This window comes from Etheostoma cragini, chromosome 5 (genome assembly GCF_013103735.1).
Source record: "Etheostoma cragini isolate CJK2018 chromosome 5, CSU_Ecrag_1.0, whole genome shotgun sequence".
Taxonomy (NCBI): Eukaryota; Metazoa; Chordata; class Actinopteri; order Perciformes; family Percidae; genus Etheostoma; species Etheostoma cragini.
In genome coordinates this window covers 19,915,137-19,930,897 of record NC_048411.1, presented here as the reverse complement: position 1 = coordinate 19,930,897, position 15,761 = coordinate 19,915,137, and the positions used below count along the sequence as shown (strand labels likewise).

General features: G+C 39.5%; 2 protein-coding genes and 1 long non-coding RNA gene across 6 annotated transcripts in view; 1 reads left to right on the top strand and 2 right to left on the bottom strand.

Annotated features, from left to right (window-relative positions):
* The window catches only part of LOC117944686, a 41,561-nt gene extending 36,354 nt beyond the window's left edge, over nucleotides 1–5,207 (bottom strand). Inside the window, exon 1 of the long non-coding RNA XR_004656632.1 lies at nucleotides 4,982–5,207. This is a non-coding gene — a long non-coding RNA (uncharacterized LOC117944686). The remainder of the gene's footprint in view (nucleotides 1–4,981) is intronic.
* On the top strand, nucleotides 5,022–13,281 carry LOC117944684 (secretory carrier-associated membrane protein 1-like). 4 transcript variants are annotated; one of them, XM_034871720.1, is made up of 10 exons: nucleotides 5,022–5,281; nucleotides 6,472–6,552; nucleotides 6,778–6,888; nucleotides 7,026–7,037; nucleotides 7,366–7,474; nucleotides 8,463–8,591; nucleotides 9,302–9,461; nucleotides 9,836–9,937; nucleotides 10,024–10,141; nucleotides 10,577–13,281. In XM_034871720.1, exons 1-10 carry the CDS (start codon nucleotides 5,225–5,227, stop codon nucleotides 10,736–10,738), a joined length of 1,041 nt encoding a protein of 346 aa, XP_034727611.1. In that variant the 5' UTR covers nucleotides 5,022–5,224; the 3' UTR covers nucleotides 10,739–13,281. The 4 variants fall into 4 exon arrangements, with proteins under 4 accessions (XP_034727611.1, XP_034727612.1, XP_034727613.1 ...); XM_034871721.1 differs by lacking the exon at nucleotides 7,026–7,037; XM_034871722.1 differs by lacking the exon at nucleotides 6,472–6,552 and having other exon boundaries at nucleotides 5,027–5,281.
* A 785-nt stretch (nucleotides 13,282–14,066) lies between these two features.
* LOC117944685 (LHFPL tetraspan subfamily member 2a protein-like) overlaps nucleotides 14,067–15,761 on the bottom strand; it is a 10,850-nt gene continuing 9,155 nt past the window's right edge. Inside the window, exon 3 of the mRNA XM_034871724.1 lies at nucleotides 14,067–15,170. Coding sequence (XP_034727615.1) covers nucleotides 14,914–15,170 — 257 coding nt within the window. The 3' untranslated portion in view covers nucleotides 14,067–14,913. The remainder of the gene's footprint in view (nucleotides 15,171–15,761) is intronic.

Genomic DNA, 15,761 nt, shown 5'->3' with positions numbered 1-15,761 from the left:
AGATAGATGGCAGTAGGTAAGACAAAATATTACCCTGTGGAAAATTAGAAAGGGGCTAAATCAGCAAATCGAACCTCAATGTGCACAACATATACACATGCACAAACCTATGCACACACACCCGAGTCTAATCCATACACACAACATAGATGACATCTGGGTGGAATTTCTACCTCTACAAAAACTGAAGCACTTAGATTAAGGCGTATCCTGATTAGTCTTATTCTCTTATCACTTCCGCACAAAACTAAAAGTCAAATATGTATAAATCTAATCAGTTTTATTCTTTTCAAGCTGCATTACTACCATAACACCACTAGTAAGCATAGAGCAGATTCAGCAATGCCTCCATATGCCAATATTGTCTTTATTATGGGGAATTTCCTGCAGTTGCAAAGCTAAATATCTTTTATAGTTTGGAAGCAGACATAAGGCAGCCAATGAGATGTGTCCCATTAAAGGCATTGAAAATAAGTATGCATATTTAGCAGAACACTGCACATCTCTCCTCCAACTGCACTTTCGCTCGTCCTAGCACTCTGTCACTCTCCTCCATGCTCCTTTTCTTCCCTCTCCTCCTTTCTGTCTTTATGGTGGCAATTGTTCCTTTTCATCACATCATTGGTAGAAAGAGAACTTTAACACACTGTTGGCTCAGCAAGCGCTCCACATGATTTGATAGGCTGAGAGCTCCCCCCCCATCAGTCCCTTTGGGCTGTAAAACAACTGTCTAGAAGCTTATTTTATGAGTGCACGCCTCTGCTCTTTGCATGTTTATGTCAAACATTTGGAACAAATGGCATCCATTGGCTGGAACAACACATATAAATCTAGTCAATTCACAGGCAAGAAGAGCAGCACAGGCCACTGAGAAAGTGGCCCACTTGATGGCTGACGAGAGGAGTGCTTGCATTATTCAATTAATACCTGAAAGGGGTATATTTTATGCAGCATTTACTAACGCATCCACTAGTCAATGTGTGCATGGCACTCACTAATACACAAACACACACCCACATAAACACAGGGACTTGTGTTTGCATCCCGGGAAAAGACTGGACTCCCCTTCCATTTTGCCAAATCAAATATACAGTGAGAGCAAGCTAAAAGGCACTTTCAATCAGCCGCTCTGGGTCTGTCTGTCAATCTGGGAGCAACAACAATCTAGCCTACTTGGAGTGGTCTAGTCAACATCCATTCCCCAATAAATTCAATCAGTGATGCTTTGTGTGTGCAAGTGTGAGTTGCGTGTTGTATGTTGAAGTGCAAGTGTTTATGAGAGAGGCAGAGTGAAAGACACAGACTCTTTTTGACAGCGTTGTTTTAGAACAACCAAAGATCATTTGAAAAGTGACGTCTGAAGGAACAGACGATGTTGAATATTTAAGTAAAAAGATATAGATATAATTTACATTTTACTTTGACTCTAATCCTATTCCTCATTCAGTGACAATAGGAAACTCTAGTTCATCAAATAATCTTAGAAAGCCAAGTACCAGAGTTAACAGGCCTGAGCTAATGACATTGATGTGGAGGGCTGCACGCTGGAGTGACTAACTGTTTGAGACCAAAAAGCAGCACTAGCAGGCTCATCATGGACCGGCACTCTCATTATTTGGTCACAAATGGAAATGCAAATCGCTCGCTTTGCTGCGGACGCCTCAAATTTATTAAACTAAAAGGTTTAATTTCCATTTTTCTCTGCATCAGCTTTATTTATAAATGTCGTGCCCTATGAAGACCCTGTTATTTTCTCCCTCTCCTGCGGGCTCTTAACAAATCTGCTCATTAATATGGAAATGGAGAATCAATCGCTTTTCCGGCGACAGAGCGCAGTTTCTCTCTGCGGTGTGTAATGTGCTCTGACTGGTCACCAGCACAAACAAATTCACATGCATACAGACAACACACACACACACACACATTATATATATATATATATATATATATATATATATATATATATATATATATATATATATATATAAAAAGGTGTACCTTACCACCTATTTATATAGAGCCTATTTATATTGGCGTTCATACAGATTTAAAGGAATAATGCATTTTTCTATATGGTCACAACATTTTGTTCAATGCTGTATTTTCCAGTCCACTCAAACAACTATTAGACTATTGCCAGAATGGCACCAGATGTTTCAGCATTAATAACCCATAATATCAAGTCCTGCTTATCCAACCTTTTTAGGGCCCTAAAATAACACTCATAGACCTTAATGAGATCTAATTATGCACAAGGTTCTTATTCAGGGCAATATGATGATAATTGCAGCTGCGGCTTTTAACACTTTGTCGGTGCTGGCCAGTAAATTGCTTCTCTCTCCCTCTCTTTTTTTTGTCTCCATACAGTCAACATTGGCGAGTGAACTATCACACCTATCCACTCTGGTCAGCGACCTAATGAACATTTCTAAATGGCCATGACCAGCTGGTTAAAAGACTAATGTAGCGGCTATTAGCCAAAGTGGTTGTTTCCTCACAGTCTGTGGAAAGCAGTATAAGAAAGGCAGGAGAGAGTGGGTTAGGACCGACAGGTCCCTTCTTTCACACTATTCTTCTTCTATTTCTTCTCTCTCTCTCACTCACACACACAAACACACACACTAGTTGCCCGGCATGTTTATCTTTCACATTCTGAAGCAAACAAACCATGCAACGTACTCTCAACCCACAGTGCATTAGTGCTTATTAGGGCCTCAAGGTGTGAGTATACGTGTATGTGTGTGTGTGTGTGTGTGTGTGTGTGTGTCTTATTAGGAAAATTCAGTTTCACTCAAGGTCTCAGCACTGCGGTTGCAGACCACTGGCCATTGATTATTCATAGAGTCTGTGATTGGGTCCATTAATACAAGATTAGGAAAGGAACCAATGCTCATTTTGTACGTGTTTGTGTATGTGTGTTTGTGAACAGGAGTTGAATTGTAATGAATCCACAGTTTGTGTATATCTAGAGTCTATCAATGCAAAACATTATATAGGTACAGTAAATAAAGCAGAAGGAGCATATCAGCAGAGTATGAAGTGGCTTAGTTACTAATTAACACAAAGGCATTAGTATAAGTTAAAGGTATTAGGTGTTAGGCCAAAATAAAACCAACACGGTGCCTTTGTTTAAAAGTGAGCAATAGGATTCAAAAACTAAAAAGGAATATTTAAACCTCCGTCATTTACCACTTACTGTAAGATTTCCACCTAATAGCATTTGTACGTCAATTGAAACTTAATCCGAGTAAATGGTGCTTAAATGTTTAAATCACATTTACAGGCTGTCAACTGATGTGATGTTCTTCACATGGTCACCCTTTGTTTGAATGAAAATAAATTGATGGCAAATGAGAAAGGATTCTGCTGAACAGGTTGAGCAGACCCATTGGATAGTAGCTCCCCCAAGTGACCATTTTGGGTAACTAATAGAACCTCAAAGCCAATATGGAAAAACGGTTACGCACGCACACATGCACGCACTCTCTAAGGATCTGTTACTTCTTATAGGGATGAGTGAAATACAAATAATTTTCAGTAAATTATCTGGGATTGCTGTCGAGAAAGGGGTCAGTGTTACATATCATGAAATAAGCAGTCTGGTTTCACCTCTCCGGCTCTTTCGCACAGGCAAGAGACCAACTGAGCAACAGACACAATATTGTCATCTTCATCATCAGTAATTTGATCATCACCATCATCATCATCATCATCAATTGGAGGCGATTGCTGTGGTATTTGAACTACATGACCTCAAATAATATGTGTGCATACAATACAGTATGCATTACATACACAGCATAATATCTGAATCTGACCAGAATATTGGAATCATTTTCTTTGTTTTATTTTTTTTTGACCTCACAACCTATTTGTGTGTCTTTTAGTTTCAACAGTGTTTTGGTCAAATTTGATTCTTTCATTTCTTTTCACATCTTGTGTCTGAAAAACAAAGACGGTGATGGTAAAAGAAAGTAGCAATAAATAAAAAATTTGGTGTATGTCTTCAGGATATGGAAAGTATACCAAATTCCATTCACAGCACTACTTTATATTGCCTACAGGCACGCAATGATGAAAGAAGTGTTGCCAGCTTAATTGCTATTACTTAATGTAAAAAAAAATGGGATGAATTGTGGGATTATTATTAAAGGATATACACTCATTTAAGCTATGCATATATTTTTTATCCAACACTCAATCTTCAGAGTAACAGAAGTTGTCAAATAATTGTAGTAGAGTAAAAAAAAAATTATATTCCATCTGAATGGTATAGTGCAAGTGAACAGTAAAATAAGAATGGCAATTTTTAAGTTATGTACAATACTTTAAAACTAAACTCAAGGCAGTAACCAACAGGGCAAACTGGGCAACAGCCAGGGGGTTTAAGACCTTTAGGGTTGCCAAAAGCCCCTCAGGTTGAGTGTCGGTTTTTGGCAACTTGCACAACTGCATTTGTTAGAGAATTTGCACCACTAAAAGGTAAAATATCAACTACAGCGGATGCTGTGTTATTAAATAATCTTGTAGTGCTGTCCTATAGAGGGGCCCTGTCAACGCACATAGTAGACATATCCTTAAATAAAAACCCTGCTTATATTACCTATTATTTATATTACCACAAACAAACTGACACATGCAAAATGTGGGGTGAGACAGTAACATTTCAGTACTGGTTTGGCTGATTTTTTGTGTCTGTGGGTAAATAATGAAACTGCCATGTAGTGCTGTGTGATGTACTTAAAAACTTGTGGGCAATGTAGGTACATCTGCACACCCTTCAGAGAAGGTGGAAGATGGAGGTAGAGGTCAATCAAGCCCAACATCAAATTTGCCCTCAGGGTTCCCTCACATGTTAACCTGGCCATGTTTTGAAATTAAATGATTAGTGAAGAAGGGCTTATTTTTTGTAATTTAAATGTAATCATCAGTGTTTGATGTTGCTCATCCCAGTATTCTGTGCACTGTCCTGATGGCCTACCTGTCCAGGCGTCATGCTGTCCGCGGTGCTGAAACAGTGACGTCGTAAGATGCCGCTCATCACGCATCCTCTCCTGCCATTTTTGTGCTACTTGCTAGCTTGCTAAGCAAGGGGTCTCCATCAGTAGGAGGCGGAGAAGACTGCAGGCAAGCAGAGAGAGGCAGTCAAATCAAGAGACTGAACCTTCCCTGGAGAACCGGGGAGCCCTTACACACAGGAGACCGTTATTAGAAAGGCTGCACGATGTCCGATTTTGACAGCAACCCGTTCGCAGACCCGGACTTCAGCAATCCCTTTCAGGTAGCTAGCTAGCTAACGTACGCTTCAAAGCCCAATGAGGCCGGGTCTGCTAACTGTATTAGCAAGAGCGTTTCCGTGGTATTGGGATGGGTACCAGAGCGAACCAATCATCATTCACTTATTTATCGCATCACTGACAATTTATGTGGCTGTTCACTTTGTAAAATACGCTGTGAAGGATTACCTGAGGTGTTTGTTTTCAACATTGTTATAACCGTTATGCCAACTAAGAACAAAGACACATGATGTTAGCTGGCTAGCTCTGTACGCCGTCAGTAAACATTTGCTGCTGGCACCTGTCAGCCGTACAGCTAGCTATAGCTAGTACCTTTAAATAAGTTAGCTAACCATCTGGTTAGCATTGTGTACCTACGGTTCCATTGTGTGCTTAAGTTATAATTATCTCTAAATGTCGCTGGAACACATGCTTAGGATATTTAACCTTGTTATTGGAGTTGAATATTGTCACAGCAGTTCTCTAAAATTAATTTAACTTTGCGTATTGACTTCATCAGTGTGAAATGACACAGAAGATAGATTTCTCTTGAAAAACTAAACATTCTGATAGTTGAGTGAATATAGCTACTTGCTTGTTTTTCTTGGTAGTGTGCAAGGGCAAACTATTTATTTGTGCTACCGTTGTGTAAAGAAGAGTTCATTCTCCCTTTTAAACTACCTTACCTTTACCATGACCAACGGTCTGCTGGTTTTGAGCAGGACACCTGAGTGGATAATTTAAATGTTGAGTCCTCCTCCCCCTGCAGGTGTGTTAAGAGTGGTGGGTGGAGTCTGGGTTGGAATGAAAATCCTGCAATCATTTGGCTCTTTGTGGCACATGATGGGCCAGAATAGGCGACCTTAGACTGTCCTGTCATGCAAGCATGCAATTAGTGTTATTTTCCACTTCTCCTACGCCTGATCCCATTTAATAGAGTTGCAAATAACCACAAGATTAAGAAAGGCCACTTCACAAATAAATTTGAAAGATTAACATTTTTATTGTGATGTACATCCTGCTTTCTACATTACCTGTTGTCAACACAACAATAATAACTGATCAGAACATAGAAATTAATAGACCCAGTTATTGTGTGAACAGCTGGAGTTTTTCATACAAAATATAATTATTCGATTTTGTGGTTGGAATTCTTACCCCCCTAAAACCCTTCCTGGTCCTCTCTGTCCTGTAGGATCCTTCGGTGACGCAGGTGACCCAGTCTGCCCCTCCTGGTGGTCTGGAGGAGTATAACCCCTTCACAGACGCCAGAACGGTCAGCTTAACTAGCATCCCCATTGATGAGTGTGTGCCTGCATGTGTTTGTGTGCTTCTGAGTCATTAACCTCATTTTATCCACTACCCCCTTTTCTCTTCCTCTTCCTCTAAACACAAAGTATTTCACTGACAAAAAATGAATGTGGCCTAATTAAAGTTTTGATTCAGGGTCTGTCTTTTGATTGCACAAATATTGATATAGTAGGTCTATGCTGGCTTACAGGCGGCCCCTGGGAATGCCCCCAAAGCTACTCCTGCCCCCTCCCAGAACACACAACCTGCCATCATGAAGCCCACAGAAGAGCCACCAGCTTACACACAGCAACAGACTCAGGTACTACACACAAAACATGTATATTGAATCAAATGTTTTTTTTAGCACATACGTATACAGACACTCTGTCTCTTTGTTTCTGGTTCACATTTACTCTTGTCCTTCATATATGCGTCTGTTTTCTGATGGCCCAACAGCGGCGTAATGAGGTACTGTCTTCCATCTTCAGTTTTCCGTACCCCTTCATGTCACGGTCCTTGATTAGTGTGAATTAATTTAATGCCCTTTTGCCACTTGTACCTTTTACCCTTGTAGGACAATTTCAGAGCTAGTTTAGTACTAACTAAAGAAGACAAGTGAGTTAACAACAGTAGCTGATAACTTTTCCAATCATAACCCCATTTTTCCCTTTTCAAACTAGCACACCTTTAAGCTTACCTACGTGGGAAAAACCTTCATTACTTACCTGATAAGATATCATAACTCCTGTCACATGTTGGATTGTGAATTTTAAGAACAATTCTGTGTCTGTGTTAGGACCAAGCGCGTGCTCAGGCTGAGTTGTTAAGAAGGCAGGAGGAGTTGGAGAAGAAAGCCGCAGAGCTTGATCGCCGGGAGAGAGAGTTACAGTCCCATGGGGCGGGAGGTCAGTCAGTCACTTTATTCGCTCTCTTAATTTATCAACCTCAGAGTCTGAATGGTCATTACCAATCAAAGCTAGATTCATCAACGTGTTAAGACTCAGAACGTTGATGGGTTACCATGGCAGCTACACCATTTGGTTGTGATGAACATTCTAAGGCCACAATCCTTTTGCAGGTTGAATAACATGAAGAGCACTGCACTCTTTTTTTGTTGAAGCCCACAATTAAAAAACAAAGCAGCTTGCTTCTTCTTTCTTCATTACATTTTGTATTGTTACTAGGCATCCACCAAATCCCCCATTCTTAGCCTAACCATTCATTTGCTGTGCATAAAGTCAAACATCAGTACCTTTTACTTTTTAGATTGTTAGTTAATTAGCTAGCTAGTTACCTGACCTAGTGAACTTACTGTATCCAGCAAGAGCCACCACTAGTTTTTTCTTCTTCATTAATGTTGTTCTCATTAGTTGTTGTCACCACCACAGATGGCCCACCTCTCAATTCTTTAGATTGGACCATAGGACATTTTTGGGGAATTGGAATGATTCCATTTCAAATAAATGATTTTTTTTTACGAATTACTTCATGTCATAAATGTGTCCAGCTTTTTAGACACACAGTCATGAAACAAATGTGAACTCCCATCAAAGCAAAGACAACTTGTACTATGCAAAATGAAAATTTGAGCTTTTTGCACTGCATTGTCAAAAGACAATTGTAGAACATATGCTAGCATCAGTTTTGAAATAAATGCTAAAGATTCCTAATTAGAGTCATCAAAATTTGTAGATCAATTGTAAAGCTATCCTGGCCATTTACAATATAATAAAAAGTCACAAACATTTCTTAGCTGATTTGAAGTGTACTGTAATTCATAATTTTGTTCTGATTCTTGCTCACTGATTTTACATAATTATTCTTCATAGTATATTCATTTAGTGATACTATATATGGCTTATCATCTAAATACTGTTCCCTTTGTCCACACAGGGCGTAAGAACAACTGGCCTCCCCTGCCAGAGAAGCTCCCCGTTGGGCCATGTTTCTACCATGATATTACAGTGGACATTCCTGTGGAGTTCCAAAAGACCGTCAAGATCATGTACAACCTTTGGATGTGTAAGTGAATCATCTGACACACACCAAAAAGGGCAATATTGTAATAATATCATCATCATTTATTTTAATTATTTCACACACTCCCATCAGACACTGGGTTTACAAGACAAAACCACTAGGAGTGACCCCGAATAGTCAGATATTCAATGCTTCGATCATAGGAGCCGTATTCTGCTGCCAATTTCATAGTCGAATCTTCGCAGAGACAAAGCCCCACTTCAGACCAAAGATTCACAACGAGACGAGTTAAAACTTAGACCTACTTGCAACGCGCCAGTCTGTAATGTTCTGAAACCTGCCAGTTTACACCAATGCAGTATGAATAATTGTTTGTACTTCCGACTTTATGACTTTTGTGTAGCTGGATATATCATTTGTTGCATCTAAATATAAATGTGGTTAACGTAAGTGACAGTGAAATGCATGCTACGGCTGCATTTCTAGTGATAAAACAGTAAAAACCTAATGCCGCTCTCTCTTCAGTCACACATTACCACGTCGCGGGCGCTCGTTGAAGCTCCAGCCAGCCACCGTTCAGTGCGCTGCTATTTCAACCCAATGGCAGCTAATACAAAATAAATAGCTGTAAATACATATGTGAAAATAAAGAAGCTTTTAATAAAGTTTGTGAACAAATCCAACTGCCGCATGACAGATTTAAGTTTTACTTTTCATGATCCGTGACCAACATTTTGTTGTTTTTCTACCAGTTCATGCAGGCACGCTCTTTGTGAACATGTTCGGCTGCCTGGCCTGGTTCTGTGTGGATGCATCTCGCGGTGTAGATTTTGGCCTGGCCATGCTATGGTTTCTGCTGTTTACCCCTTGTTCTTTTGTCTGCTGGTACAGACCGCTTTACGGGGCTTTCAGGTAAGCAGATACATGGATAATTGCACCGTCTTCTGCAACATTAGAAAGAAGCAGAAACATGTCTCTGTGGACAACCACCGTGTGCTGATAAAGCAAGTATGAAACTAGTAAAAAAAGGTGGGCAGTTGACTAAAAAAATTGTACAAGCTCATTCTTTATCATATCTGTATTTTAACCTACAGTAATTGCCCATAATAAATTTGCTGGATGGGATGAGAGTACAAAGTGAAGACATGGATAAAGATAGACTTTGACAGAGAAATTCACGTTTAATAAAGCATGAAGTAGTGACAGAGTTGTAAAAAAGGCCTTTTATTTTATTTTATTGTCCAAACATTGATCTCTCTCTACCTTGTTCTCTGTGTCCACTACAGGAGTGACAGTTCATTCCGCTTCTTTGTCTTCTTCTTCGTCTATATCTGTCAGTTTGGAGTTCACGTTCTACAAACTATTGGCATCACTGGCTGGGGAACATGGTGAGTATTTTGTGCTTTTACTAATTCTCTATCTCCACGAGTGTGTACTAAAGTTCACTCACATTGTCATTGTTTTGTTTTGCTAGTGGTTGGATCGCAGCTTTAACTGGTCTGAACACCAGTATCCCAGTGGGCATCATCATGTTATTGATTGCAGCTCTGTTCACTGCACTCTCTGTGGGCTCGCTCATTATGTTTAAAAAGGTAACACAATCACAAAGTGCCTCCAAGATGTTAGCACCGATTCCCATGTTTAATAGACTCTACCTGAGTAGCTACAGTAGCAACTGATTATGGGAACAACCCATTAAAATAAGGTTAAAAAAAGGCTAATGACACAAATTATTTCCACAATTAATACATTTTGTTTATATGGAGATTGGACAGACCAACTCTGACTAACATACTGATCGTGATAGGAAATGTGAGTCCAAGCACGCACTATCATGGTTGCAAGAATAAACACAATACTGTGTGTCATTTTCATTCACTACTAATGTTGACACTAACGTCAGTGTAGTGATTAGACAGAAGGCGAAACATCTGCCTAACTCAATCATTCAACGTCGCTAAAGGCCTTTCAGTAGATTTTAGTCACTTGACATGATTCCAACTAACTTTTTTTTTTGCTCTTTCCAGGTGCACGCACTGTATCGTACCACTGGTGCTAGTTTTGAGAAGGCTCAGCAGGAGTTTGCAACTGGGGTCATGTCTAACAAGACCGTTCAGACTGCAGCTGCCAACGCTGCAGCTAATGCTGCATCCAATGCTGCTCGTGGGGCCTTCAAACCTCAGCCATAAACTGACACACCCGCATACATGCACACATGCTCACACATACAAGCATATACAAAAGAACACCCAAAAGTTAGAGATGCACAACTCTGGCCCTGCAGGGTCTCAGATCAAATTGATTCTATTTATGATTGTTGTTATGCTAAGATTGCCCTGCATTGTGCTTAAAAAGCACAAAGAGTCAGTCAGAAATAACAGAGAAGTTAGTCGGATAAACTAACCAGAGTTGTTCACCTTAACGTTAAATCAAAGTTCAGTAAAAGCTATCGGACATCCTTTCTGTCTGCTTTTTAGTCAGATGACTGCTCACATCCCTTAAAAGATCCACTAAGTGACTCAAGGTTTGCTCTGAGTGTGTGTGGGATTTCATTTCACACTATCTCATTCGCTCTTTTGCTTTCCTTGTTCTTCCGTCATCTTGGGGAGATGTTAGGTCAGGCAGAGGTTAGCAGTTTTAACATATGTGTTTTTTTGCCATGGTGAAGACCTGCAAACAGCTTTCTGCCAGGTCAATACAGTTTAGAGTCATGTAAATTGATAATCTGAAATGCACATATTTCTGTTTTTTTGTTCACATACCGAAAGCACAGCATATGTTGGCTGGGCCTGTGTGTGAATACGTACTTCAGAATTGTGGATCGATCTGATTTATTTGTCTTTTTTAAATCCAGTGCTTGGTCATTGAGCTCCAAAAGGTCAATTGTACCTTGTCTTACATATGTGCTTCTATTCTGAGATAAATACCATCTTGGTAATTCATATAGGTAAAAAATGTTGATATGTTCTTATTTAAGGACTAGCCTGCAGCCCTCAGCAGTGCTCCAATGACACCTGTCAGTTGAACAATTAATGCCACTTTGTGTGCTACTTTGATTGGCAATGTGGGCTGGGTCCGTGGCTTTGACAGCATGATAACCACATGCATGTTTAGCACACACAAGGTAACAGTTATTCTGTTACAGGTCACCAGTTCTCACCTCAAACCTAAAAGAGGTTTAGTCAGATGCTTTATTGGCCTGGTGCACTAAAGGGGAAAAACATTTACATATTTTCATTATGTATGTATGACATTAACAGACTGCCACGTGGCTCCATCTCAGTTGTTTTGTAGCCCTTTACACTTAGTTAAAAACTAACGCTGCTAGTGATCTGAGAGCCGCCAGGTCGTGGCCTCCTACTGTCATATTTTCTGTTGAAAAGGACACGTACCATTCGTTCACAGGGAGAATGGAATGGAGTGACCTGCCTTTTCTCACAGAAGATGACCTGTGGTAAAGCTATGTTCTTTTCTAGAGATTAACTTGCATACATAAACAAGTAAAAACATTGATACTGTGTATATTTACACAGCATACAATAACAGTCCATTTTCATTTTTACAGACAAAAAAAGTCAGTCCATTTGTATGTCAGTATTGGATTGCTGACATTAGACCATTCATAGGCAAAATGAACATTGAGATAACAGGATTGGACAGTGGCATCATAAAGAAGCATTTTTTTTATATACAATAATAACCGTGTTATTTCGAACTAAATTGTACAGACTACTGTCACCGAAGTGAAATATGGACGTGGGTTGCATTTGTGTCAACTTTAGCACCTCTTATAGTGGTCGTGAGTGTCTGAAGATGTGAAAGATAGATAACTGATGGCTGGTATTACAAAATGTCAGGACTGAACATCATAGTGGATTAAATACTCCTGTGACTGTTAAAAGTTAAAGATCAATAATTGGTTGTGGAATAAGCCTACATCTCACCAGTATTGTTTTTATTTGGAAATACTTGTTTTAAATTAATTGCACATTTCTTGTTTTATGTTGCATTGCAAAAGACAACAGTGTTTTTATTTATGGTCTAAGTATTGGTTTAAGTTGTTTGCATTTCAATTTTGTTTGGTTTATTTTGACATTATGTATTATGTTTGTGTGGTTTTGTAATGACATGATCATAGCATCAGCTAGGTTTAAAAGTGTTCAATGACTTTGTAACTTGACCCTGCAAGAGATGTGCTTGTGTGGATAAGGGTGTGTGTAGGTTTGGTATGAAAGGCAAATCTCCCTCAAGTGTTATTCTATGTCCTGAAAAGCTGTGAGAAATCTACCAAATGTCCATATGGACTTGTTTTTAAATCTTGGTTTGTGATGTGCTCCCTTGCCATGTTTTACTTTAAGCTATTACACATTTGCTACAAACACCCGCATCATTTCCATGATACTATAACAGTTGTTATTTGAAGCAATGCCACAGTGGGTCATTTCTTGATGTGATTGGGTGTGCTGGTCGGCAGTACAGAAAGATGTATTTGAAGTTTTCTGACACAAAACTGTGTTTTTGACGTGTGGACATGTTATTTCACTGAATCAGAGAAGAAACTAATTCATAAGGGACACCTGTATATTTTGTAAAGTTAATCAATTTTGATCCCCATTAACAACTACATGTAAAAAGAAAATGTAATGCACTCTTGTCTGGCTTTTGTTGCATGTGGAATAGATTTAAGTTTTGTATATTTATGGTATTAACATGAAATAAAATTTGAAAGAAATCTTGTTTTACTTATTTTCAGAAAGGTACATTACAAGTGTAAATTATTATCAAAGAAATACTTTACTTACTAAAATGTTTACCAATAATTTGCCTATTTACCCTTTAAAATGAAGCTGTGTTTCCTCATGACCTATTCTCAATTTTCGTGCGTACAGGATTTGTGAGTACTTCAAGCAAAAGTTTGATGTTCACTTGTCAAACTCTTACATTTAACCAAGTTTAAGAGGATTGACAAAGGAAGCCCCTTAAATTATTTTGCAACCTTGGTTGGGAAGCACTGGTATGAGCTGCTGTTCTGTGTTGTCTTCTGTCCATCTCTAGGTGCCAGTGTTTCCTCAAGAAGTTTGGTTTTACCAGGAAAGAAACATTTTTACAAACGTATCACCGATAGAATTAATAAAAAAGGTTTATTTGAATACAAAATGCAGACAATCTCTTCTAATACATAACCTCTCATACATGCAGTACCATACAATGTGCCAAAGATGCTGTTACTCTTTTGTTAATGTAACAAAAACAGCAGACAGTCCACATATTAGTTTAAGCACAGAGTTTAGAAATGTCTCATCCTCTCTGTCCACTCACTCTCACAGCATAAACACTATAGTCAAATTATTGCACATCTCATCTACAATGAATAAAAGCAATCCCATGATGTTACATTTACAGCAACTTAGTGAAGCATGGTTGGGGAAATGAAAACGTGAATAGAATATGAAGCAATGTGAAATTAATTAAGAACAAAGTGCAAAAGACATTGGGTCATTTCCAAAAGTAGTTGTCTTTGGACATCTTTAAGCCAGATTGTGTCTTTATGGTGTGTCAGGTAACCCATGAAAAGTTCTGGTGCAGCCTACTTTATCCGGCTGTGAGCACTGAGAAAACATCCCCTCAAAGTTTGTCACAGTGAAACATGGCAAGTCTCTGTTCCTTTTCTGCTCTTTTGAGACCCACTCACAATCTAACAGGGGTAACTCCCTTTAAAAGGGAACAATCCCTTAAGTGGCATGAGTAAAGTTAGCTCGAGTCTTACTATCAAGCTGTGCCATACAATCAGAGCACACACGCACGCATGCATGCACACACACACACACACACACACACACACACATATGCTGTTGATGAACTAACTGGAGTGGAAACATCTGCTTGTATTCAGTGGTTTGTTGAGGTTTGCAGGTGAACTGTGAAGGAACATTATAATGGCCTTACAAACATATACACTGTTTGACTGGGATTGTTTAACCTGTCCACAATAACGCTAACAACACATCCACTACTAATTTCTTTAACTAATCTCCTGCTTTTTCAGTACAGTGATTTGTTTAAGCAAATCATTATTCCAAAAATAAACAGTATTTTGGTCAAAGGTAGTCCAAGGAGTCTAAAGGTAATGCTAATGTAGCCTTTCTGACAGTTTCATAAATCATCATTTAGGCATGAAAATCACGTGTTACGATTTAGAAAGTGGTTACCGAGGCATCTATCTTCTCAACAAACAGCTGATTATGTTTATGAAGAAAATCACTCAACACAATTTCTGTCCTCCTCCACTGAGATCTACAAGTGGCCCCATCAGAGAAATTACACCAAAGATGATTTCCTGGAGTTCCCGAAGGTTTCTGAAGGCTCAGAGCAGGCAGATCAGACTCTTCCCCTCTTCAATCTCCTCCTGAACCTTATCGCTGGAGGTTGCAATCTCAGCCTGTGCGGACAAAACGGCACACAGGAAGGATCCCAAAGTTCCTCCTATCGCTGCGTAGAACGCCCAGCCGAGTGAACACAGAGCCGGCCTGAAGGGCAAGGTCTCAGGGCCGCAGTAGCTGATCACTTTCTCCGACCCCCAACCGGCAGGGTACAACATGAGGCCCACCATCAGCAACAGGCCTGGAGGGAGAGCAGATAATGAGATGAGGGGTTTAGTCACGTACACGTAAACATCGGGGCTGGAAGCACAAACAGATCACAGTGCAGCTGGGAACATGGTGACTCAGCTCTTGTGAAGAATACATGTATTTTCCAGCTGACAAGCATTTGATTTGTGATGAAAGCAAAGACTCCATTTGACTGCTTCCACAGTGATGTCACATAATGATAGATTACCTACTCGACAGACCTGTCAAGCCAAACACATCGAAAGGAGCTCATTGTTACAGAATAACACAAAAAGATTTGGAGAGGTTGGTTGGAATATCCAACCTCCATCTAGGGAAAAAGCTCAATGGAACGCTACAAGATGTTTCAATTTTTAAACTCTACGGCAGAGGCAATAGGATTGCATAGACACGTAATCATTACAAACTCTTTGTCACTGATCCCAAATTATTACCATTAGATTTAGTAGAAAGTGAGGAGTTGTTAAACTCTTGTGGTTGTCCATGGTTCTTCCCTGCTTCCCTGAGGGTGCTTTTTCTGTGGAAACTTCCAATTTCCTTCCTATTTTACTGGCAACTGTAGTGTACAACAACTATTCAACAC